Source organism: Magallana gigas, chromosome 5 (genome assembly GCF_963853765.1).
Source record: "Magallana gigas chromosome 5, xbMagGiga1.1, whole genome shotgun sequence".
Lineage (NCBI taxonomy): Eukaryota > Metazoa > Mollusca > Bivalvia > Ostreida > Ostreidae > Magallana > Magallana gigas.
The window spans coordinates 52,900,567-52,924,404 of record NC_088857.1 but is presented as its reverse complement, the minus strand read 5'-3'; the positions used below and the strand labels follow the sequence as shown (position 1 = coordinate 52,924,404).

Sequence of the window (23,838 nt, the reverse complement as noted above, 5' to 3'; positions counted from 1 at the left end):
TGTCCACGACTATATCGACTGAGCTACTCGGACTCTCGCTTCAAGACTTTGACGCTTAATTTCTCGAGAATGCTCCAATCGATTTTAAAACAAAATACATATTCTGAATCAGCGAAAGGGTCACTATCAAGTGTAAAACTTTCAAAGAAAAATATTAAAAAATAAAAAAGTCGAAAAATTCAATTTTTCAAAATTTCTTCCGGTGACGACCGGAAGTGACGGCGGACATTCCCTTTACCGAGGTGCACCAGGAAATCGATAGATCTATCATCTCTGAAATTCTCAGCTCTCTATCTTTGCTCGTTTTTTAAAAACCTGAGAGACAAAATTGACTTTTAAAAATCGTTTTTTGACGATAACTTCCGACCGGAAGTGAATTTTCAAAATCTGTTTCAGCGGTATAAATTTTAGATAACGAGGCTTCAGTCCTGAAAATTTGAGAGAAATCGATCGTTCCATCTCTGAGAAATCGCCTGCACAAAATTTGTAAGACAAAAAAAGAATAATAACTAGAGCAAAGCTCGTTGCAAAGCAACGAGTGGGTCTTCCGTTAATGTCGGAAGTTAAGCTGGAAGTTCCTGTAAGAAGCAGAGCTCTAAAACCAATAACAAGAGTAACTAAAATAAAAAGATGAAAAAATCGAATTATTCCTGGTACGACTTAACAAAATCCGAATGATTTTGAGTACGAATTAACAAAACCTTTCCGATTTCAAGAACGACTTAATTAAAAAAAATCCGAATGTGTTCAAGTACGACTTAACAATTATTTTTGGTACGAGTTAATTTTACTTTGAACATTACACTATTTTTTAAACCAAGGACGCGGAATCAAAATTTCCGGAAAAATCAATTTTTAAACCCCGATATCTCTGTAATGCATCGTTCGATTTTTAAACGGATTTCAGATTTGAATTCACCATGGCAAGTTCTATAAGACTGTAGTATTGTCTTATTTTGTTTAAAAAAATGAAAATTTCCAAAAATTGGAACTGCTTCCGGTTTTGAGCAAAATTGATGAAGAAATTTTTAAACCCCCCAGTACATTATAGAATTGATACATCTATCATCAGTAAAAATTTCAAAGCGATATCTTTAAAGTTAACGGAGATTTCTTCCGGACAAAATCACTTTTTTTTAATTTAAAAATGGCCGCCAAATTTGAACGGAAGTGACGTAAATGCTGAAACTTTACCATCTTTGAGGCACGGTAACTTTACAAAAGCTCTGAAAATTTCATTGAAATCGGATGAAAACTTTTTGAGATATAAAGCCGAGAAGGAGTCAGAAAAAAAATAAAAAATAAAATAATAATAAAAAGAAACCGAAGAAAAACAAGAGGGTCTTCCGTTGGAAACGGAAGACCCTAATAATAATAACTAGAGCAAAGCTCGTTGCAAAGCAACGAGTGGGTTTTCCGCTAATGTCGAAAGCAACGCTAGAAGTACGTCCAAGAAGCAGAGTTCTTAATCTAGTAACAAAGAAACCTAAGTACAAAAAGATAAAAAAAGATCGAATGATTCTTGGTACAACTTAACATAATCCGAATGGTTTTAAGTACAACTTAACCAAAAACCTTTAACCATTTCAAGAACGACTTAACAAAAAAAAACAATGTGTTTAAGTACGACTAAACAAATTTGACTTCATTTTGGGTACAAGTTTACTTTACCTTGAACTAACATCTTTTTTCTTAATCCAGAATGTGAAATTAAAATTTACGTAAAAAATCAATTTTGTTTAAAACATAATTCTCAGCAACTTTTCCTCTTCACTGCTTTTCAAAGGGTTGACCTTTCGTACGGTGTGCTCGTTGCGTCATTAATTGTCAGAAACTTATCGATGTAAAGTTTACTTTACTGTACCTCTGTGAATATTTCCTTTGTAAAATTACTATGAACCAGACAACATTGAAACGGTGAACATTTCAAAGGGCCCCGCTTAGGTTATTTAAGAGAATTCTGCTTTGACCTTGACCTATAACTTGAAATTTTTCCAGCTGACATAGAACTTTTAATTCAATTTCATTCCCCCTAACATACATACATTTTTATTCAATCTGACCAAGATTAAGCATATTTTAAAAATAATCTACAGTCTAAAACTAATTTTAAAAAGATCTGCTGTGACCTTCACATTGACAGACTTGGTTCAAGGTCACTGCACGCCATTAACCAATAAACTCTGTAAAGGTAAAATATTAGCCAAATAGGGGCTAAAAGGAGAGTATATCTATGCTCTTAAAATATGGATTTTTGTGTGATCTGATATGACCTTGACTCTTCATCTACAAATATCCTTCGAGGTCATTGCATATATTTTGATCAAAGGCATCATGTGGGTGAAGTATGAGGCTGAATGGAGCAAAGGGAGAGAAGATATACTCCGGACAAGGATTTTTAAAAATATAATTCTGCTATGACCTTCACAGTTTCTTTTCACTGAAAATAGGTTCAAGGTCACTACACACCCTTTCACCCTTTACTCAAAAGCTCTGCTTATGTGAAGTCTGAGCCAAATAGGGGTTAGCAAAAATTATATATGCTCTAAAAAAAGGATTTTTGCATGATCCGATATGATATTTCACCCTTTACCTAGAAATTTCATGCAAGGTCACTGCACATCGATTAACGATAGAGACAGTCTGTGAGATAATTGGTCAGATTGGACCAAAGGGAGAGAAAATATGCCCCAGACAAGGATTTTATATATGTAATTCTACTATGACCTTAACCTTATACCTAACAACATGGTTCAAGGTCACTGCACATCCTTAACCCAAAGGAACCCTGTGGATGAGGTATGAGCCAGATTGGGCCAAGGGGAGAGAAGCTATGCTCCGGTCAAGCGATCTCGGATGGACAGACGGACAACCTGATCACTAGAAGGCGCCCACACAAACTTGCTTTTCTATCTAATTTGAAATATTAATAGTATCCATGCTATCTGCCCATGGTGAATAGTCATCAAAACCATTCATCAGCAGAATTTGATTTCCCTCCTTTTTAAGGTTGTATGGGACATTTGTCGATATTAATGTGGATTAAAGTACTATATAATTGAAAAATTTTCAATGGTTTAGAATTTTCAAATTTTACAATATTTAACCAAAAAATAGCTTTTAAAAATATTCGAAAAGGTAAAAATTGTAAAAACCCCAGCGGGATTCGAACTAATGACTTACAGGTTTCTAGTAAACCCTCTAACCCACTGCGCTAAGGAGTTAGGTGACCATTTTTGAAAAGAAACTACATGTACTTATATAATTACACTTTATTTTATTGTTTATTTCGATAAGCAATACGTCACAACATGGAAGTGTCCCATATCACCTTAAACTCGGAACACCTCTGACCTAATAAGATGGCGGCATTAAATACAAAGTTTGATTTAACTCTAATTTGTTTATCATCAAGAAATTCTGCATCGCTGACAAATAAAGTTTTCTTCTGTATAATGAAATACCAATTAAGGGGGCTGGGGGGTGGCTGCCATTTTAGACAATATTGATCTCCTTTAAAAGAAGAGCTCCATATAAAAATAATGGAAAATTATAAAATTTCATATTAAAATACATGAAATTTTTCTTTATCAAATAGTAGTTGATAGCTTCAGAAATCACATATAAAATTTTCAAATAAATGTGATGGTTTTATATTATATTATATTTTGACCCCCCAGCCTCCTTAACTGACTATTCGGACAATAGCAAGTTTATTGTCCCACTCCACAGCAACTATTTCCCTTGGCTTTGCCTCATTAAATAGTTGCTGTCTTGGGGGACAATAAACTTGCTATTTTCCTCATACCCAGTAAATACTAAATAGGCATATAATATCCCATCCACCTACATTTCATGTTATATAACCTCCCGTTTGTAACCTTCAATTTCACTGTAAAGTCAACACATCTGTCATAGCGGCAAGTTTCACAATTTATTTCTGCTTCTCATGTACTTAAAATTAGGGGCCTAAATATTGCTTACCAATTCCAATAAGAGACATTCCATTAACTATCGATAAACATTAAAATTCATTTCATGAATCTACGCAACACTGGTAAATCTTCAAGTACAGTCACTATCAATTTTACAAAAATATTGATGGTTCTTTATCCAAAACTGTTCCTTGTACCTTTAACTTAGTACACTAACATTTTATGAAAAGACGGTTTGTCTTAGAATAAGAAAGCTAATGCAATTCTGAGAAAAAGAATACCACATATTGCCAATTCCATTGAGGTTTAATAAAAATATGGCCATTTAAGTGAACCCACCATTTCCAATTTCCTTTAGTAAACACAGATTTACAGGGTTCTCCATAGTAAAACATCTTTATCTGACCTTTTAGAGGTCAACTTTTGTTCAACCACCTTTAAAAAGAAACCTTATTCAATACAACATATGCCTACATGATATAATCATGATAAAAGCTTCACATCACTTAGAAATACCCTTACATGTATACCCCCACCCCCCAATCTTTTGATTTTCATAAAAAGTCATGGTTTGAAATGTTTTACCTAATTTTATGAAACATGTGGCAATTTCCTTGAGTCATTTCTCACACATATTTGAAAACAATCATCAATGATTCTAAAATGTGCTCTTTATTTGTTTATTGTATGGTTTGTACCATTTCAATTAACAAATAGACAGCTGTCCTGCTTGTGATTTCTTGTTTTCATGAAAAAAGTAAGCTAACAATCATATTTAGTGAATATCTAATCTATTCTGATTTCTAGTCTCCTTCTAACCATGCTAAAACAGTAAGTTACAACCTACAAGTTAGACATCTGCCTTAAATTAGAATTAAATTCAAACACACCCAGGTAGCTGGAGACAGAGTTGATTTCAATGAAAAATGTTCAAATTTGACATGTTTTTCTACTTTTTTATGCATATATACCTTAGAAAGGTAGAAATAGGTTGTTTCTTGTTCATTTCAAAAGTAATTATCATAGCAGATGTTATTTCAAAGTCAAATGTACATTTACATATCCTACATGTAATCTTAATGCAGACAATTAAATAGAGGGGGGGGGGGGGATTTTTCAATTATGTAAACACATCTAAATATCTTTATGAAATAAAAAATAAAGGAAACATAATTGTATACTTTTATTGAAAAACAAATTTTCACAGCAATTATGAATTTCTTTAAACAGCCTTAATTTTGTTTTCATAATTTCTTATCAAACACAAACTACAACATGGCATGATGCTTTCTTCAAGTTCCATTATTGTTCATGCATTATTGGATTTAATTTGAATTACCGGTAAATAGTCTGTAGAACACAAGGAATATGCATGTGGATAGAGGTGACAGGTTAATCTCAGGAGCTGACCCACAAGAATCAACAGGTACCGGTAAAAGCCATGTGGTAACAAGAGTCTGTTTTGAGCTGAAATAAATAAAAAAAATAATTAGCTGTGTTTACATACATGTACTAGTAATAGCTGTGTTTACATTAACATATGCATAGTATTTCTGTAAAAAATACACTGACCATGCAGTGTTATAAGTATGACATATCCCAATACACGACATAACATTTAGGCAGTACAAGATCAAAAATTTGCATATCAAGTCATAATATAATATTAAAAAATTTTCATAGGTATAAACACTTATCAAATTGAGAAAGAGAGAGAGTTTGAGAGAGAGAGAGTTTATTACCATACTTGTAGTGCAACAGTCAATATTTCAATTCGTAAATTACAAACAAATACTACCCACCGAACAGCGTCAAAGTACATGTACTGGTATTAGCTTCTGGTATACCATTTTTTATCAATTCTACTGTGTATTTTTTGTTTTGCAAATAAATTTAGCGAGGGTTTTTGTTTATTTTCTTATAAATTACATGTTTTAAAAACAATACTACGTGTAATAAGCATAAAACATGTATGAGTAAACTTGATGAAGAATTTTTAATAGATTATTTTTCAAAGAATGTGGTACATTACATGTATGTCAATCTTTATAAAACTAGCGTATATTTCGTGCGCCATAAATTGCAAGTTTTTTGTAAATATCATTTACTTGCATGATAGGTATATATGGTCTAACCAAAATTTTCTTCATAAAGCTACAGCTGTATGTACCACATACCGGTATATGTTTTGTCACAAGTATACATTTTAAAAAAAATACCCAAATTCCAACAGTTTAAATAAACTCAACTCATTCTCTGATAAGTTCATTGTGTTTTGTGCTTGCATATCTTATTTGTCTGCTGCACCAGCAGCCAATCAGCGGTAAGCTGAATCCACAAAAAGAAAGTTTGTGTTTTAGGAGCGGGTAAATTGTTTATGCGACACTGTCAAGAAAACCACACCAAATAATAACAAGAAACATAAATATTCACTTAACGAGGCCGGGTCTAATTTGTTCTGCCCTAGATTTTTGGATGAAACTTTTTACATGAATTTCTACTGATATAATTATTATTTTGAGATTAAAAAAAAAGACATTTACCACACCGTTTGTTAAGGGGGTCATCTCAAAGTGTGTTAATCTTTAACATAGGACCCTATGGGATTTTGCTTGAAATGTATCAATTTTGCATATTTTTTACATTTTTTCAAAACTTCTGCCCTAGGGATTTCTTTTTCTGTTCTACATATTAAAGTTATTGCTAAAAGGCATCTAATGGTCAAATAAAAAAACCCTTTTACCTCCTGGTTTGTTCCAGGGGTCTTATCAAAGTTGATTTTTGTATGCCCAATTTTCCAGATTCGTCAGATAATGGCTATTTTTTATTTGACAAAAGCGGAGAAGGTGATCTAAATAGTATTATTAAAACATTCAGACATATTTAAGTAATAAAAAAATATATAACATCACATATTAAGGGTCATTGATATAAAATACATGGTTACTGTCTGAAATATATGAATTTAGCTATATTTAGGCGGGTTAAGAAAACGTGACAGAAGGCTAGGCTTGTTGAACCCTCTTCACGTTTTCGACCCGAGCCCAAATATAGCTTATACTTCGAGACATTTATGTTTATTCCACTAAATAACATTATTTTTACGCATCAAACGAGATATTTTCAACAATTTTCGCTGAATATCTGCAGTTGAAACTATCACGCCATGGCGTCAACCTAGCAAAAAGATGACGTCACAATACAAATGAAACGCTGCGCGAAAGCGTGCGTACTCGTTCTGTACTCGGCCTCGTTAAATGTATTCTGTTGTAAAGTAAAGGTTTTTAACACTTATTGCATCTTGCAAAACATGTGATGACCTTAATCATCTGTCATATATCTGATATACATGTATATGTAAAAGATGGGAGAAATAACGACGGAACAAAGTGGGATTCGAACCTGGCCCTCTGAATCTCTAGTCAAGTGCTCTACCAACTGAGCTACATGTATCTGGCACCGGTATTCAAACCAGTCTGACCGTCACATTCCTCCCCCTTAAATGATCTTCACCCTCGAAGATCATCCCTGGCAGGATCGAGTTAACCTGTTAGTTCCAGGGGTTGGTCACAACACCAATATTGTAACAGGATGGGAGAAATAATGAAGGGATTTGAACCTGGGCCCCCTGAATCTCTAGTCAGGTGCTCTACCAACTGAGCTATCTGGCACTGGTATTCAAACCGGTCTGATCGTCACATATATAAAGAATTATTTTAAACAATGTTGTTCAATTAAAAATAAGACTCGCAACCTTCAGTTTTTGTCTGTAATTAATCAATATTGGCGTGCGATCAGTTCTCGCCGAGTACCATTTCTCACCAGTGCATTGTTACGTCATTTTATCAACACATAAAATTATATACGAAAATATGATATAACAGTGCACCAGCGAGAAATGGTCCTCGGCGAGAACTGATCGCAGTACTGCCAGTAGTCAGATTAAAAAAAGAGAATAAAAAATTACATTTAAAACATTAACAAGGACAATTTAAGTACACATCATAACTGCTAAACAAGAAAAATTATGTGAACTGGTAGAATGGTAGGCATAGTTCTAACTTGTAACCTACATGTACAAGTACATGTACCGGGTACCCGTTGGTCTGCTATACCTCTTTAATGATACAATGATCGGCATCATAAAGATATTAAAGTCATGTTTTAACTCTGAAGTCTGAAGTATACAATTTTATTTACTTGAAGTTATGTCTACAGGGTATTCATGACTACAATTGGAGTCCTCTGCACAAGAATATATGATATGTTTCTAATTAGACCCTGCTTTGAATTTTGAGTTGAAAATTCACAATCTGTTATTTTATTAAATAGATAAATTCAGTTACCCTTTCCAGTCCCCCATGAACCTCGAGCGAGTCTAAACACCCATGAAACATGTAAAAATTACACGTTAGTAAACAAACACCCACACCATAACAAAAACATCTTACCGTGTGCACGTACTTATATGTACATCTATACTATATACTAAATTTTAACCAGTTAACAAGAAACTTTAAAAGGAGTAAAAGCCTCACCTTCTTCAGTAACATCCACATAAATCACACACTTTAATGTCCATCTTTTCTCCTTTATTACTCGTAGCTTATCAACGGCTGATCGTCGACAGAAGTGTGGCTGTCAGAATTTCCTCGTAAACGATTCACACGAGAAAAATATCCTCCTTAAACAAATATGTAGTATTGTTCCCTGTGCATGTTCATATGTTTCACAGCAAATTGAAAATGCATGTGTACACCGAAAGAATACACAACTTCTCTTCTGCATTACGGCTCTCTCTTTTCTACAATGCCGTTCGTTACTGTTTACATTCGGCGCGCGCGCGCGGGGGTCACAAACAGGGGCGCCCCGACAAATAGTTGCACATAGAACGTTTAAATAATGTGTGTTCATTGAATTCATAAATGATATAGATGAAAAAAATGAAATTGAATCACAACAATTTATCTAAGACGCAACACAACGTAATGCAGTAAATGCCTGGGCCTTAATGTGGCATTTGTTCGCTTGTGTGTCTATGTAGACATATTAACTCGTTCATGTACGATTCTCACATATTTGTTTTATGAAATTTGAAAAAAAATATAGGACAGAACTTGTTTAATTTGATACCAAATGACATTATTTAATATATTAACAATAACTAAATTAATTTTTTTTCATAAAATGATAACGATTTTTGCTATCAGAAAAATACGTGTATGAGCTGCTAACCCCTAATTATAGGGGCCAGCCCTTTTTTCTTAATTTTAAATGAAAGCTCTCGTTATTCTAAACAACTTTTGTTCTATATGTATTAACAAAATATTTTTAGTTTAAAGGTTATAATACAAAAAGCAACAAAATTTCAGGCCCGAAAAAATCTTAAACTTTGGCGACAAATAGCTCAAAAACTAACAAAGAAATTACCAAAATTTTCATGCCAGCAAAATTATAAAATGTTACCGACAATTTCGCCAAATTTCATGCATCTCTCACCTGTAGTTCCCCAGATCAACTCTGGACAAAAGACCCCCCAATTTTCAATTAAAGGGCAATAACTCATAACCGGAAGTGAATTTTAAAAATTTGAAAAAAACGTCTAGAGATATTAATATCATCTACATACCCTGAAAGTTTCTTAGCAATCAGACAAAAAATGTTCGAGAAATCTCGTGCACAAAATTTGCGGGAAAAAAAAAAAAATAATAATAAGAAACAGTAGAATAACAGAAGGGTTTTCCGTTGAAAAACGGAAAACCCTAATAATAATAACTAGATTCGATCTCGTTGCGAGCAACGAGTGGGTCTTCCGTTCGATTATTGAATAGATTAGATCAAAATTATCAATTCAAAGATAAAAACGTAAATCTAAGCGAAAAATAGTTAAAAAAAATTTGCGGCACTCGAGGCTTGAACCCGGGTCGCCTTGGCCATGTCCACGACTCTATCGACTGAGCTACTCGGACTCTCGCTTCAGAACTTTGACGCTTAATTTCTCGAGAATGCCTGGATCGATTTTAAAACTAATAACATATTTTGAATCAGTGAAAGGGTCACTATAAGGTGTAAAAATTTCAAAGAAATGTATTTAAAAATAAAAAAGTCGAAAAATTCAATTTTTGAAATTTCTTTCCGGTGACGACCGGAAGTGACGGCGGACATTCTCTATACCGAGGTGCACCAGAAAAACGGTAGTTCTATCATCTCTGAAAATTTCAGTTCTCTATCTTTACTCGTTTTTGTGAAACCCGACCGACAAAATTGGCTTTTAAAAAATCGTAAAACGACGAGAACTTCCGACCGGAAGTAAATTTTTAAAAATTGTCGCTGCGGTACAAACTTCAGATGACGTGGCATCATCCCTGAAAATTTGACCCAAATCGAGCGGGCCATCTCCGAGAAATCGCCTGCACAAAATTTGTAAGAAAAAAAAAAAGAATAATAAGAAAAGTGAAAAAGAAACAATAGAATAATAGAAGGGTCTTCCGCTGAAGACGGAAGACCCTAATAACTAGACACGATCTCGTTGCGAGCAACGAGGAGGTCTTCCGTTGGATTTTTAGAATGAAATATGATATCATCGAGTTTGATTTTCGACAGCAAACATGTTATGGAAAAGGAGTGAAGTACTAAATTGCTGCTTTATTGTATTGTTTTTGTATAAGTTCTCTTGCTTTTTTAACCTAATCTAGCTTTAATATCCTTTCACAAAATGGCTCTCATTATAGGGCTATAGATAAAAGATTTTAGAGCTCTTTGATCCCCTAATTTAAGGGGCAAGTCCCTTTTTCTTGGATTCAAATGAAAGGACATTTAATTCTGAACACATTTTGTCAGCAAGTGTTTAGAAAATTTTTGGCCCCTAAAAACCCTTAATTACGTAACACATGATAAAATCATTACATTGCTTGAATATATAACTATAAGATAAACACATTTGCTTCTATAACATTTCACAAAATATTTCTCAGTAAAGGGCTACAGATTAAAGATTTTAGAGCCCTTTGGTCCCCTTTTATTAGGGGCCAGCCCCTTTTTCTTGATATGGAATGAAAGGTCATTAAATTCTAAACAAATTTTGTTCAACACATGTTTAGTAATTCGTTACCGTTTTGGAGATAGATGAGAAAGAAGGTTTTAGGGGCCGGTCCCTTATCTCCTTTTAGGGGCCGTTCAACAAAATTTTGACGGTTGCAATTTGTTGAGAATACATTTTGAACAACTTTTCTTTTATACTGCATTACAAAATATTTTTCCTTTGTGAGATAAGGGTGATCAAATTTTTTGACTTTTGGCCCCTAAAAACCCTTAATTACGTAACACATGATAAAATCATTACATTGCTTGAATACAGAACTATAAGATAAACATATTTGATTCTATAATATTTCACAAAATATCTCTCAGTAAAGGGCTACAGATTAAAGATTTTAGAGCCCTTTGGTCCCCTAATTTGAGGGGCCAGCCCCTTTTCCTTGATATCAAATAAAAGGTCATTTAATTCTACACAAATTTTAATCAACAAGTGTTTAGAAATTCGTTACCGTTTTGGAGATATATGAGAAAGAAGGTTTTAGGGGCCGGTCCCTTTTCTCCTTTTAGGGGCCGTTTAACGAAATTTTGACGGTTGCGTTTTGTTAGGAACATAATTTTGAACAACTTTTCTTCTGTACTGCATTACAAAATATTTTTCCTTAGTGAGACATGGGTGATCGAAATATTTGACTTTTGGCCCCTAAAAACCCCTAATTACGTAACATATGAGAAAATCCTTATACTGCTTGGCTTCATAACTGTATAATAAACATATTTGCTTCTATAATTTATTACAAAATATCCCTCGGTAAAGAGTTATGGTTAAAAGACTTTAGAGCCCTCTAGGTCCCTAATTTTAGGGGCCAGCCCCTTTTTCTTGATATCAGCTGAAAGGTCTTGTAAATATAAACTTTTTTTACGTTACATGTTTTAAAAAAATATTTTCCAGAAAAGAGATAAAGAGAGAAAAGCACAAAAATTCACGACGCTTTTTTAATGTCAATTTTCGAGCCGTAGCGAGCTTTGGCGCCAGTAGTGCTAAACATACAAAACAACAAGCATGCAAAACTTCAATCTTTCCTTTACCTACCGTAGAAATTTTAGCTTAATATCTCTTATAGTTTAGGAGAACAACAGAAGACAAAATACCCATATAAAAATTAGAAAAATCTCAATATCTCAAAAACGGATGTGACGTCATCAACACAAATTTTTTTAAATCAGGTTCAGACCAATATCTATCATATCTAAAACTTTCATTGAGATCAGCCGAGCCGTTTCTGAGAAATCGCGTGCACAAAAATAGGGAGAAAAAAAATAATAATAATAAGAATAGGGAAAAAGAAACAAAGCAATAACAATAAGGTCTTCCGTTGGAAACGGAAGACCTTAATAATAAGAAAAGTGAAAAAGAAACCGAAGAATAATAGAAGGGTCTTCCGCTGAAGACGGAAGACCCTAACTAGACACGATCTCGTTGCGAGCAACGAGGAGGTCTTCCGTGCGATTTTTTGAAGGTTATATGACCTTGACTTTGATATTTGACCCTTTATCTCCTTATCGGGCCACGATAAAAAAAATTGATGGTTGAATTTTGTTAGGAACATCATTCTCAGCATTTTATTCTATATTGATTTTCACAATGATGCTTTTTAAAATATTTGTTCTGTTTGAGGTATGTTATCAACGTTTTGTACTTCTGGCCCCTTAAAACCCATTAAAAACCCCTTAATACGGAGCACATGATAAAATAATTATAATATATTGTTAAATAAATGTGAGATGAATATATTGCTTCCTAAACATATAACGAAATACTTTTCAGTAAAGTGCTATGGAAGGAAGACTTTAGAGCCCTTTTGGTCCCTAAATTGAAGGGCCAGCCCCTTTTTCTAGGCATCATACGAAAGTTCTTTTGATATTAAACATATTTTGTTCAACAAGTGTTTAGAAATTCTTTGCCGTTTTTGAGCTATCTGGGATAGGACGTTTTAGGGGCCGACCCCTAATCTCCTTAATGGGGCCAGATAACGAAACTTTTATGATTGAATATTGTTTAAAACATCATTCTAAGCATCTTTTATTCTATATTGCTTTTCAAAATATTTGTCCTTTTTGAGATATATTCGATCGAAGTTTTGGACTTCTGGCCCCTTAAAACCCCTAATTACGTAACGCATGATACAAATTTTATAATGTATAGTTTTATTAGTGAAAGATGAACATTTTTGCTTCTTAAACATATTACAAAACATTTCTCTGTAAAGTGCTATGGAAGAAAGACTTTAGAGCCCTTTTGGCCCCTAAATTGAAGTGCTGGCCCCTTTTTCTTGGCATCATACGAAAGTTCTTTTGATATTAAACATATTTTGTTCAACAAGTGTTTAGAAATTCTTTGCCGTTTTTGAGCTATCTGGGATAGGACGTTTTAGGGGCCGACCCCTAATCTCCTCAATGGGGCCAGATAACGAAACTTTTATGATTGAATATTGTTTAAAACATCATTCTAAGCATCTTTTATTCTATATTGCTTTTCAAAATATTTGTCCTTTTTGAGATATATTCGATCGAAGTTTTGGACTTCTGGCCCCTTAAAACCCCTAATTACGTAACGCAGAATAAAATTTTTATGATGTATAGTTTTTTTAGTGAAAGATAAACATTTTTACTTCTTTAACATATTACAAAATATTTCTCAGTAAAGGGGTATGGAAGAAAGACTTTAGAGCCCTTTTGGCCCCTAAATTGAGGGACCAGCCCCTTTTTCTTGTTATCAAACGAAAGCTCTTGTAAATATAAATTTTATTTGCTCTATATGTTATAGTAAAATATTTTCAGGAAAGGAGATAAAGAACGAAAACCATTAAAAATTACGTCGTTTTTTCAAACTCGATTTTCGGGTCCAGGCGAGCTTCGACGCCTTTGAAGCCAGACAACCATAAATGCCTTTAAACACATCTACAATCTTTTGTCTACAATCCCTGAAAATTTTAATTCAATATCTTTTTTCGTTTAGGAGGAGATAGCAGGACAAAATGACCCTCTAAAAATCACTAAAACGTCAATATCTCCCAAACGGAAATGACGTCATTAAAATAAAAAATTATATATAAGGTTTTTATCAATATCTACAAGATCTGAAATTTTCACGAAAATCGGTCAAGCCGTTTTCAGGAAATCGCTTGTACAAAAAAGCGTAAGAAAAAAAAAAAATAATAAAAGGGAAAAAGAAACAAAGCAATAACAATAAGGTCTTCCGTTGGAAACGGAAGACCTTAATAATAATAAGAAAAGTGAAAAAGAAACCGAAGAATAATAGAAGGGTCTTCCGCTGAAGACGGAAGACCCTAATAATAATAATAATAAGAAAAGTGAAAAAGAAACCGAAGAATAATAGAAGGGTCTTCCGCTGAAGACGGAAGACCCTAATAAGAATAATCTTAACCCGCACAATAATAGAAAGGTCTTCCGTTGGAAACGGAAGACCTTAATAAAATGTGTCACTGCATAATATGTTCTAAAACAATCTTCTAGATGCCATTTAAATTTACACACGTTGCTTTATTATGTTTACAAGAAAGTTTAATGCGTGACTTACACTTAACCTGTTACTTTTAATGTTTTAAGATGGCGGAAGAAAAACCACCAGTGAAAAGGTAGGATGCGAATTTATCAAAAATAACTATAATCATCATGATTACTTTATCGTTACAATTAACAAATATCAATTCTTAGTTGCACCGAATATCCAAAAGAAATTGAATTTGTACTACAGCATAATGAACTAAACTGTCATAAATTTCGTTTGCAACCTTGTTTATGGTCCAAACTCCAACCATATAAATCTAGGTGCTATTCTCTTTCATTGCATTTCATTTCATTGCATAGCTTCTTTGAATGGGCGACGGGTAGGTTTCGGTCGAATTAATAATCAATTAAATACTCTGTAACATGTATATTGCAAGAACTTATTTTCAATCCTCGTGTGTAATTTACACAGTAAAATATGTGCAAAACAAATCAATGAGTGCGTTTTTCGTGTTCACGAGGGCGAAATTTTTAAGTGTAAGTGACGGTAAATGGTAGATCTGGGAGATATCTGTACTGAGGTATTGATAGACAACTATATAGATTCATATTTAATGTTAAAATACTTAATGTCTTGATTTTAAACAAAACTCTACAGCTTTTACATAGGAATGACGTGAATTTTACGCGGTAACAATTCGTTGTGTTACCCGTTGCCAAGTGTGTTGCTAACGCTGAGGGTAATACATGTAGAACGGAATATAAACTGCGTCTAAGCCAATCATATTTTAATATTTAACATGAAATTATAATATTAGTTGTTTTAAATAACAAAATGAATATGGAAATGTTGATTGACTATACGTTTAACTTTGTACTTTATAAATTTATCTGGATGAATAGAATCCATTCTTTTAATTATTCACTAATTATTCACCTCTGCTTTCAGAATTGTAACAAAAATAGATTCTCAAAATCTATGTTTTATATATATCTATGGGTCTATTTGGTTTTCATATTAATAAACTTATTCAAAATGCTAAAACTTCAAACATGCAATTATGTAATTGCATAAAAAATTCATGAAAGCCACTGGTCAATCTATGATTTATTTAAATCTCATTCCATATGTCCCTAGTAATGTGATATTGCTGCGCGTCAAATCAATTAACACTGGAATATCCTTGGCTATATTTAGATCGATGACAAACATACAATCATCTAGCAATTATTCATATGGCATGTGCTTGAAATTTTTTTTCACAATTTGAATTACTTTAGAGAAAACTTTTAATATACATATATGTATAACAAGCCACAAGGTTTATGTGTTTATTCCTCCTTAACATTTTGTATACTTATCCTTTATAATGAACTTAATGGTCCTTTACAGTGACCTAGACCACCGTAAATCATTCATGGTTTTATTATAAAACATAATAAATGTTTCAAACTTCCGGGTTTTGACATTTCATTAATTAAGTTTTATAGTTTAGGAAGAAAGCCAAGTATAAAAATATTCGTGATCACCACATTTCATTCTACATTTTTTTGTTATTTTTTAGTAACTACCAAGTTTTTTATTTCACATAATTCAACAACCTTTATTCTATGCATGCGTATTTCTAGTTAAATGTTTCAATTTCTTAATTATGCTTTTAATCAACTTGATACACCTGTCGTCACTACCAATTTTTGAAATATACAAAATAGCGTTGATAAGCAAACTATTTTCATAAAATTAATTTTTGGACTCTATCAATGGGTTTTGAAAAACATACTGATTATTCATTGGGTGATCGGCTAATTTGTTATTTTTGCAGACTCTCTCTCTCTCTCTCTCTCTCTCTCTCTCTCTCTCTCTCTCTCTCTCTCTCTCTCTCTCTCTCTCTCTCTCTCTCTCTACTATGTTTCATTTTAACAACAAGAAAAAACATTTTGACGCAAGCGTCAAATGGGCCGCAAAAATATGATTGCTGTATGAATCATTATTGGTTGTTTACATGAAAAAAAACACACCACAAAAAAGAAAATAACGAGTTGGTTAAACTAATTTTGATGGCTAATTTTGATATATTTTCAGCAACATTTTGAAGTTTAAAATTTTATTGTTATTATTAAGATTGGAGTTTGTTACTGTACATAGGCGTCGGAACCGGGTGGGGGGGGGGGGGGGGCTAGGCTAAGTTAGACCTAACCATTAGGCATATAGCAGAATAGAGGATTCACCCCCCCCCCTCACACACTTTTTTTTCACAGGAAACATAATTGTTCCGTAATAAACGTTTAAAAGATTGAAAAGTTGGAGTCAAAGGCATACCTACCCACCCCCAGCCCCCCCCCCCTCCCCCACGGATTAGGAATTTTGATATATTTTTTTACTGGAACTATATGTATACCCCCCCCCCCCCCCCGGATTAGGATTTTCATGATTTGGGGAAATTGTTATGGCCGGAAAGATTTTTTGTTTTGAAGGTATAGGCCCCCCCCCCTACAGATTAGGATTTTCATGATTTTTGGAATTAGTTTTTTTCTCTCAATAATTCTGAGGATCAGTCTAGCCCCCCCCCCCCCCCATACACTTTCAATTTGCTTCCGACGCCAGTGCTGTAAGCATTTCTAACGGTAATTGTAAAAGTAAGTAAAATTCACTAAATAACTGTTAATGTACATAAGTACGTTAGATAAAAGAAACAGCCAAATTATCTCGTGTGAGTCTTTGTGTCTGACATCATCATGATTTTTTCGTGCAATCCATGATTTTTCTTAGTTCGCTGTATATCTCGACTAATCGATAAACAGAGTGTCAATTTCAGTCACTTTCTTGTCAGTTTCAGCAGCTGTAGATTTCGATTAATCGATAAACGAGCCGTGTAGATTTCAGTCTGGCTGTTTCTATAGAGCTATAAATTAGCTAAAAGTTTCCGTAAGAAATTGTGGGACTAATACTTTGTAGATGTAAATATAAACTGATTTTGTATTTAAATGTCAGCATTTCTTTATTTCTTTACGTGTATTAAATGCAATTATATTTTATTTTGTATTTACAGAAACAAGACAGGGATATTAAAAGAACCAATTTTGGAACTTATGTGTCATTGCTGTAATAAAAGATTGGTTAACCCTGTGTATCTCCCGTGTGGTCATACAATTGATAAACGATGTGTACACAAACAAAAACCGTTTGGAAAATGTCCAGTCTGTAAACAGTATTTCAATGGACAGGCACAATCATTTCCTGAAAATTCATTTCTACAAAGATTAGCAGATGTTGCTCGATGTCGCAAATTCACTGCTAAGCTGCTATCTAATCCTTCGTGTAATTTTGATGAGCACAGGGTTGCTGTTGTAGCATCAGCTATATGTGCTATGTGTAAATTGCAACTTTGTGAAAGATGCAAATCGTTACATGATAAAGTTTCAGGGGCTAAAAAGCATGAACTGTATTTGTCAAATAATGGAGAACAAGAAAAAATTATTATTGATATGGAAAACATTTGTAAATATCATGATGGCAAGAGAATCATATTTTGGTGTTCCGAAAGCAAACTTCCAGCGTGTACAGACTGTTGCCCATGTGACCATCGTCTTGTTGACGTTTCAAAAGCTGCAAAGGTTGAAGAAGACAAAATCAGAGAATTGCAAAGAGAGATCGAAAATAGTCTGCCAGATATAGAATTTCAACTAAAGATTATAAATGAAAGTGAGAAGAAAATAAAATCTCAGAATGATGACGACTATTTTTCAAGTTTTGCATCTGCAGCACTAAGATTCAACGTCATGAAAGGCTCGGTCGACGATGTTTATCTCCAATGTCTGTACCTTCGTGATGAAATAAAGAAAATACTTGCATTTTGGGGAGATATTGAACTGCTCACGGCTATAAAATTTTTCGTTATTCAACATGAAAACCTTCGAAAAGCGCTGAAAAGTATTGAACCAAGACCACAATCCTCAATTTCCAGCGATCGATCTTCCAGCTCATATCCTCATTCATCGGTTTTGGATGAAAGACAGAGTGTAGCCTCAGACAATTCAATAGATACAGCAGTTGCGCTAGATTATCAAAATGAAATGTTCGATGTTGGATCACAAAAAAAGAAGAGAGAGGCTGTAGTGATACCACAAAATGAGGAAAACATATACATGAACGAGGTAGGTGTATTTGTTGGAACATATTAAAAAACAATTTGAGATTAAGATTTAAGTCAAAAACCAATCATTCATGGAATACTAATCAAAAGTAGATAAAACAATTGAAATTCGAAATGGGCAGTTTAAAAAACTGTACATATACTCCTAAAGTTTTAGGATTTGAAACAATGTTTTCATTAACTACAAAATATTGCAGCTACCGTATGATGAAATAGAAGTACAACTGAGAAAACCACTTAATGACACCTCTATGGAAATAACCGAGAAGTTCCGTGAGTTTGATACGGAAATCCGAATAACAGGTAAAAAGGAAAGTTAATCATGTAAACTAATTCATCATCTTCATTAATACAAATGATGCCTTACCTTAACTGGAATATTTCAGGAATGACTTTGTTGGATGATACAATAATGATAACAAGCCGAAGTGCGGGGTTGTGTGCAGGGTATGAGCTTTCTGGACAACGGAAATGGACAATAACTGATAAATTGAACGGTCCTTTCGATTTGGATTCATATCGATCTGACAATGGGGAACAATTATTATTCATCACAGACCCTGGCAAAACAGGTGAGTTAAAACGTTATCATAAAAAGCTGTTTATCATTTAATCTTAAACAGCTTGCTACTGTTTACGTCATTTGGAGGCTATTTTGGTTAAAAAACCAAATTTATTTCAATTTTCAAATAGATTTACGTTTGTTTGTTTGGGTTTTTTTTAAAGACATAATATAGTTTAATTTAAAGAAATTGATTGTTTTTAATCAAATTGCAAGATAAAGTGCCGGTGTTACCATGAACAAAGTTGCCAGACATTTCCTTTTTTATTTTTTTACATATTTTTTTTTTTAAGATGTATCGTTAAGACCTTTCAAAGTATTGAAATTAAAAGACAATTTGATAATTTTTATACGTTTATGCTAATAATGAACTAACTTACGTGTGGGTATTGTTTTTTTTTTATTTTGGGGTAGATGATTCCAAAAGCACAGTGATGGTTTACTTGCGGAAGAAGAACGACAGATACACACATTTAACCCGGTTTACGAATGAGTGTGTACAACCCCGAGGTGTGTGTGTGTATGCTGGAAAAGTGTACGTATGTGAGCCCCAAAGTCATAGAATGACAGAGTATCAGATATGTAAAGACTTCAAAGGGAAAATAGTCAAAATATACAAAGAACCTATGTATGTATCAGCTCAAATTCTAAGCGGCAAGATATTTTTGATAATCTCAGACAAAGAGATGGGTTTGAAGCGACTGGAAAAGGGGGAAAGTGGGTCAGACAGTCCTGGTTGGGCAGTCAGCAACGAAAAATCTTTTACACCATCAAAATGTGCCATTACCAAACAGGAAGGGAGTCGTGAGGTATTTGTTGGTAACAGCGCTGGCAGAAAGATCCACCTTGTCAATTTTAAGCCCAGACAAATAAGCCACAGAGAATACAGTATGGAGGATGTCAGCAAACCTGTGGCTATATCTGTTGATAAACAAGGACGGATTGTAGTGGCTTGTATGGACGGGACTGTCTTGTTATATGAAGTTAAAGAAGCTGTAGAGATGAAAAGACTTTCAAATTCTATAAAGGAAGAAAGTAATTATGATCTGTAACAAACTAAACACTCACTCTACTTGCTTTTTTAAACATGTACATTAAAAGCTCTTCATGTCAAGACGATGTACACACATTTACCTTATGTTCACCTCACCGAACTAAATTGGCAAAACGTTTATACTCATATCATTTATCTGCAAGTTTAAATATTGGTTCCAAGATTATGACTGATCCACTTTTTTATAACAACAACAACAACGAAACTCATGAAAGTGTTTACCTTGGTAAATAGTAAACTAGTTATTCGAAAATAATGACATAAAATAATGTGAAATTTTCAACATTATATTTAACAAATATGTACGTGATATCTAGCAACGGGCAATGTGTCGGTCGCAACAAGAGGTCAAGGTCGCTACATCGTTCTTAACCTCACAAAATCTAAGTGAAAAATACATTTTCTTTCATTTCTGGCAATGTTTTTATACCTTCCAGACTCAACTGCTAATTAAAGAGATTCTAATCTATACTTTGTAATGCATCTTCTAAATTTCTTAGGTATAGGTTTGAGTAAATAAGACTGCATGCAAAAATTATCTATCAAATGTGAAAAAATATAACATTTTGGAGAGTTATTGCTAACAGCATCCAATTCCTGACAATGAACATATATTATTCTTTTCTTTATAATTGGAAAATGTTTTTGGAACACAAGGTATTCTTGGTGTTCTCATAACTCACCAAGACCAATACTATACAATTCTGATCTAATAAATGCTGCCCAATTGGAGCATGACCTTTTGGCTTTACAGTCTATGGTAAGATTTACATAACAGGATTTTAATATACAGTTTGTGGTTCCAAGTAGTTTAAACCAGTACTTTATCATTCTAATAATTCTTTCTCACACACCTTAATGGGAGACATCCCAATTCAATGTAAACCATAGCATTATTACAATTTGATTTCACTCCTAATAAACGCTTACAAAACTTCATAAAAACTTTGTCAATATCGTTTGTCTTGTGTGATCCCCAGACTTCACAACCATAACATAAAACGTTTTTTACGTATATTTCGAACAATGCCAACATTGTTTCGTTATTCAAATACATATGTACAAATATTTTGTTCTAGAAAGCATGGTATTAAGACACTTTTGTCCTTGTTCAGCCAACTTTTTTTCAGTTTCTAAGAATTTACAATTGTACTTAAATATGACACCAAGGTAAGTAAAGCTATCGACAATATCTAGTTACTGTCCGTTGTATGTCCATTGTTCATTTGTGTGTAGTTTTCCCCCCTTTCTGAAAACAACAATTTTAGTTTTTGCCACATTTACAGTAAGATGCCACTTAGTAGTGTATTCATATAAAATATCTAACATGTTTTGTAAACCATCTACAGATTCTGAGAAAATAACCATGTCATCTGCATATAGTAGTACAAACAGGTTTAAATCTTGAATTTCCTTTGGGATAGTGTCACTACAGAAAAATTCATTTTCAAAATCATTGACATAAAGAGAAAACAAAATAGGTGAAAGAACTTCCGGACCGCCTTGCATCAAACCTACATTTTTTCAAAGTCTTCTGTAATAAAACCATTAACAAGCACTGATGCTCTGATATTAGCATACATAGATTTAATTACTGACAGCAGTTTACCACGTATATATTCCAAGTTTTGAAAGTTTGTACCACAAATAATATCTATTTACCGAGTCAAACGCTTTCTGATGATAATAAAACAACAATATAACCTTTTTCTTTGGCTTAGGGTAGAATTAATAATTGAGTATAGACTAAAAATAGCACCTGCTGTCCCTGACATGGGTTTAAAGCCAAGTTGAGCATCAGATATAACATTATTTTCACAAAACCATTTTAATAATCTAGAGTTCAGAATAGACGAGAAAAATTTTCCAAGGTTGCTGATCAGGCTGATACCACGATAGTTGTTCGGATCGGAGATGTCGCCCTTTTCATGGATCAGTACGATGAAAGCTCTGGACCACAGAGATGGGGAAGAAAACCATTGTTTAAAATGTTGTTGAATAAAAAATGTAGAGATGGCAACAGCAGATGTATGTAATATTTAAAAGTTTCATTTAACATCAAGTCAGGGCCACAAGACTTTTCGTTTTTCGTGTTTTGACTGCGCTTCGAATTTCCTCGAATACGATTTCATTGCCCAGCTCTTCAAATATTGATTCTTCATCCAGTTCCGGTACGGGTCTTCTGGTAAAGTGGTTCCCTCTAGGGTTTTGAAGTACTCAAGAAAGTTGTTAGCCGTCACAGCGGGTCTCAATGATTTGTGTTTGGGAAACGTTTTGTAAAACAGTTTTGGGTTTGATTTTCTTAGAGCACAAAGCATGTCTCCCTCCTGTTGTAAATATTGACGTTTTGCGCGGGTCTTGTACTTTTTGTAGATATGTTTAACAGCATGGAGGTTAAACCTATTATAATCAGATTTGTTCTTATTGAATTGAGCGCAAATATAATCTTGGTATTTTCGTATACATGTGTTTGTGAACCAGAGTTTATCTTCTGTATAGATCCTATGGATATCTGATGCTGGAGTGTTACGTCTACGCTGGGGCGGTCTGGTTGGATGTCAGACTTTAAATTCTAGATGTGGAGTCAAAACTTTCTGTAAATCATTAGTAAAGAGTTTAACACATAAGTCAAGATTTTCTGCCGTGTCGTAGGGACAGGAGAAGATGTGGCTGGTTATTTTGCTCAAGTGCTAAACGAGTTTTTCGCACTGCTGTCCAGGTAAACGTATTTGAAGGTGTAATGGAGCATGGTCTGAGAATTGGTTGAAATTACAAGCAATAAATTTTTGGACAAACTTAAACATATCACTTCCAGTTCATAGATAGTCAATACATGTCATTCCTCTTCTATTATGAAACGTAAAACTGTCCGAGTAACCATCTGGATGTCGACCATTGACTATGCATACTCCACTTGATTTGCACAGGTTGATAAGCTTGTAGCCTAAATCATTCACCTCGGTGTCAGGGTTGATTCTGGGTGGGAGAAGTTCGTTTTGATCACTGCTGTAGTCAAGTAAGTTACTAAGTTTTTCGTTCAGAGAGTTATGCAAGGTATCATCACTAATGAAATCATTTTTATCCCCGGTGCGGGCATTAGAATCCCCGATGAGGAAAATCCTTCCTAAATCACTGTACTTAGATATCTGTTGTTCGATGTCACTAAATAAATCACAGTCATATAAGTGATAATAAGATGAGCAAGATGGAGGTATATAGAAACGGCAGATGTAATTATCTTCATTGTTTACAGATGAAATTTTCAACCAGAGAAAAGTATCTTCACAAACTTAACAGATTCTAACAAAATAACATATTTCTTCTCTAATTAACACTGCAATGCCTCCACCTTGGGTGCATCTAGCTTTCTTCCTTGGTAGAAGTCTCACTACATACCCGCTGACCGATAGTTCTGCCTCATTTTGGAGCCAACACTCAGTTAACAATATGATGCCATAGGTTAACAGAAGGATTTTTATTGAAATTTTCTTAAAAAGCCACCATTAATATTCCAGAATATAACGTTGAGTGTGTTTCCACTAATGTTATTCTCCTCGCGTTCCTATG

At 33.8% G+C, this 23,838-nt stretch overlaps 1 protein-coding gene across 1 annotated transcript; it reads left to right on the top strand.

The window, feature by feature from the left end:
- The first annotated feature begins 14,496 nt into the window (after positions 1 to 14,496).
- Positions 14,497 to 21,859, top strand: LOC136275923 (uncharacterized). The gene is made up of 5 exons (XM_066086391.1): positions 14,497 to 14,629; positions 17,552 to 18,656; positions 18,853 to 18,958; positions 19,042 to 19,227; positions 19,632 to 21,859. Exons 1-5 carry the CDS (start codon positions 14,601 to 14,603, stop codon positions 20,267 to 20,269), a joined length of 2,064 nt encoding a protein of 687 aa, XP_065942463.1. The 5' UTR covers positions 14,497 to 14,600; the 3' UTR covers positions 20,270 to 21,859.
- The last annotated feature ends 1,979 nt before the right edge of the window (positions 21,860 to 23,838 follow it).

What these genes read in the sequence shown, in the direction of transcription:
- LOC136275923 (XM_066086391.1), top strand. Translation starts at nt 14,601, where the DNA reads ATGGCGGAAGAAAAACCACCAGTGAAAAG. An exon ending in TACGGAAATCCGAATAACAG is followed by an intron (nt 18,959 to 19,041) that starts GTAAAAAGGAAA and finishes GGAATATTTCAG; the next exon opens with GAATGACTTTGTTGGATGAT. An exon ending in CACAGACCCTGGCAAAACAG is followed by an intron (nt 19,228 to 19,631) that starts GTGAGTTAAAAC and finishes ATTTTGGGGTAG; the next exon opens with ATGATTCCAAAAGCACAGTG.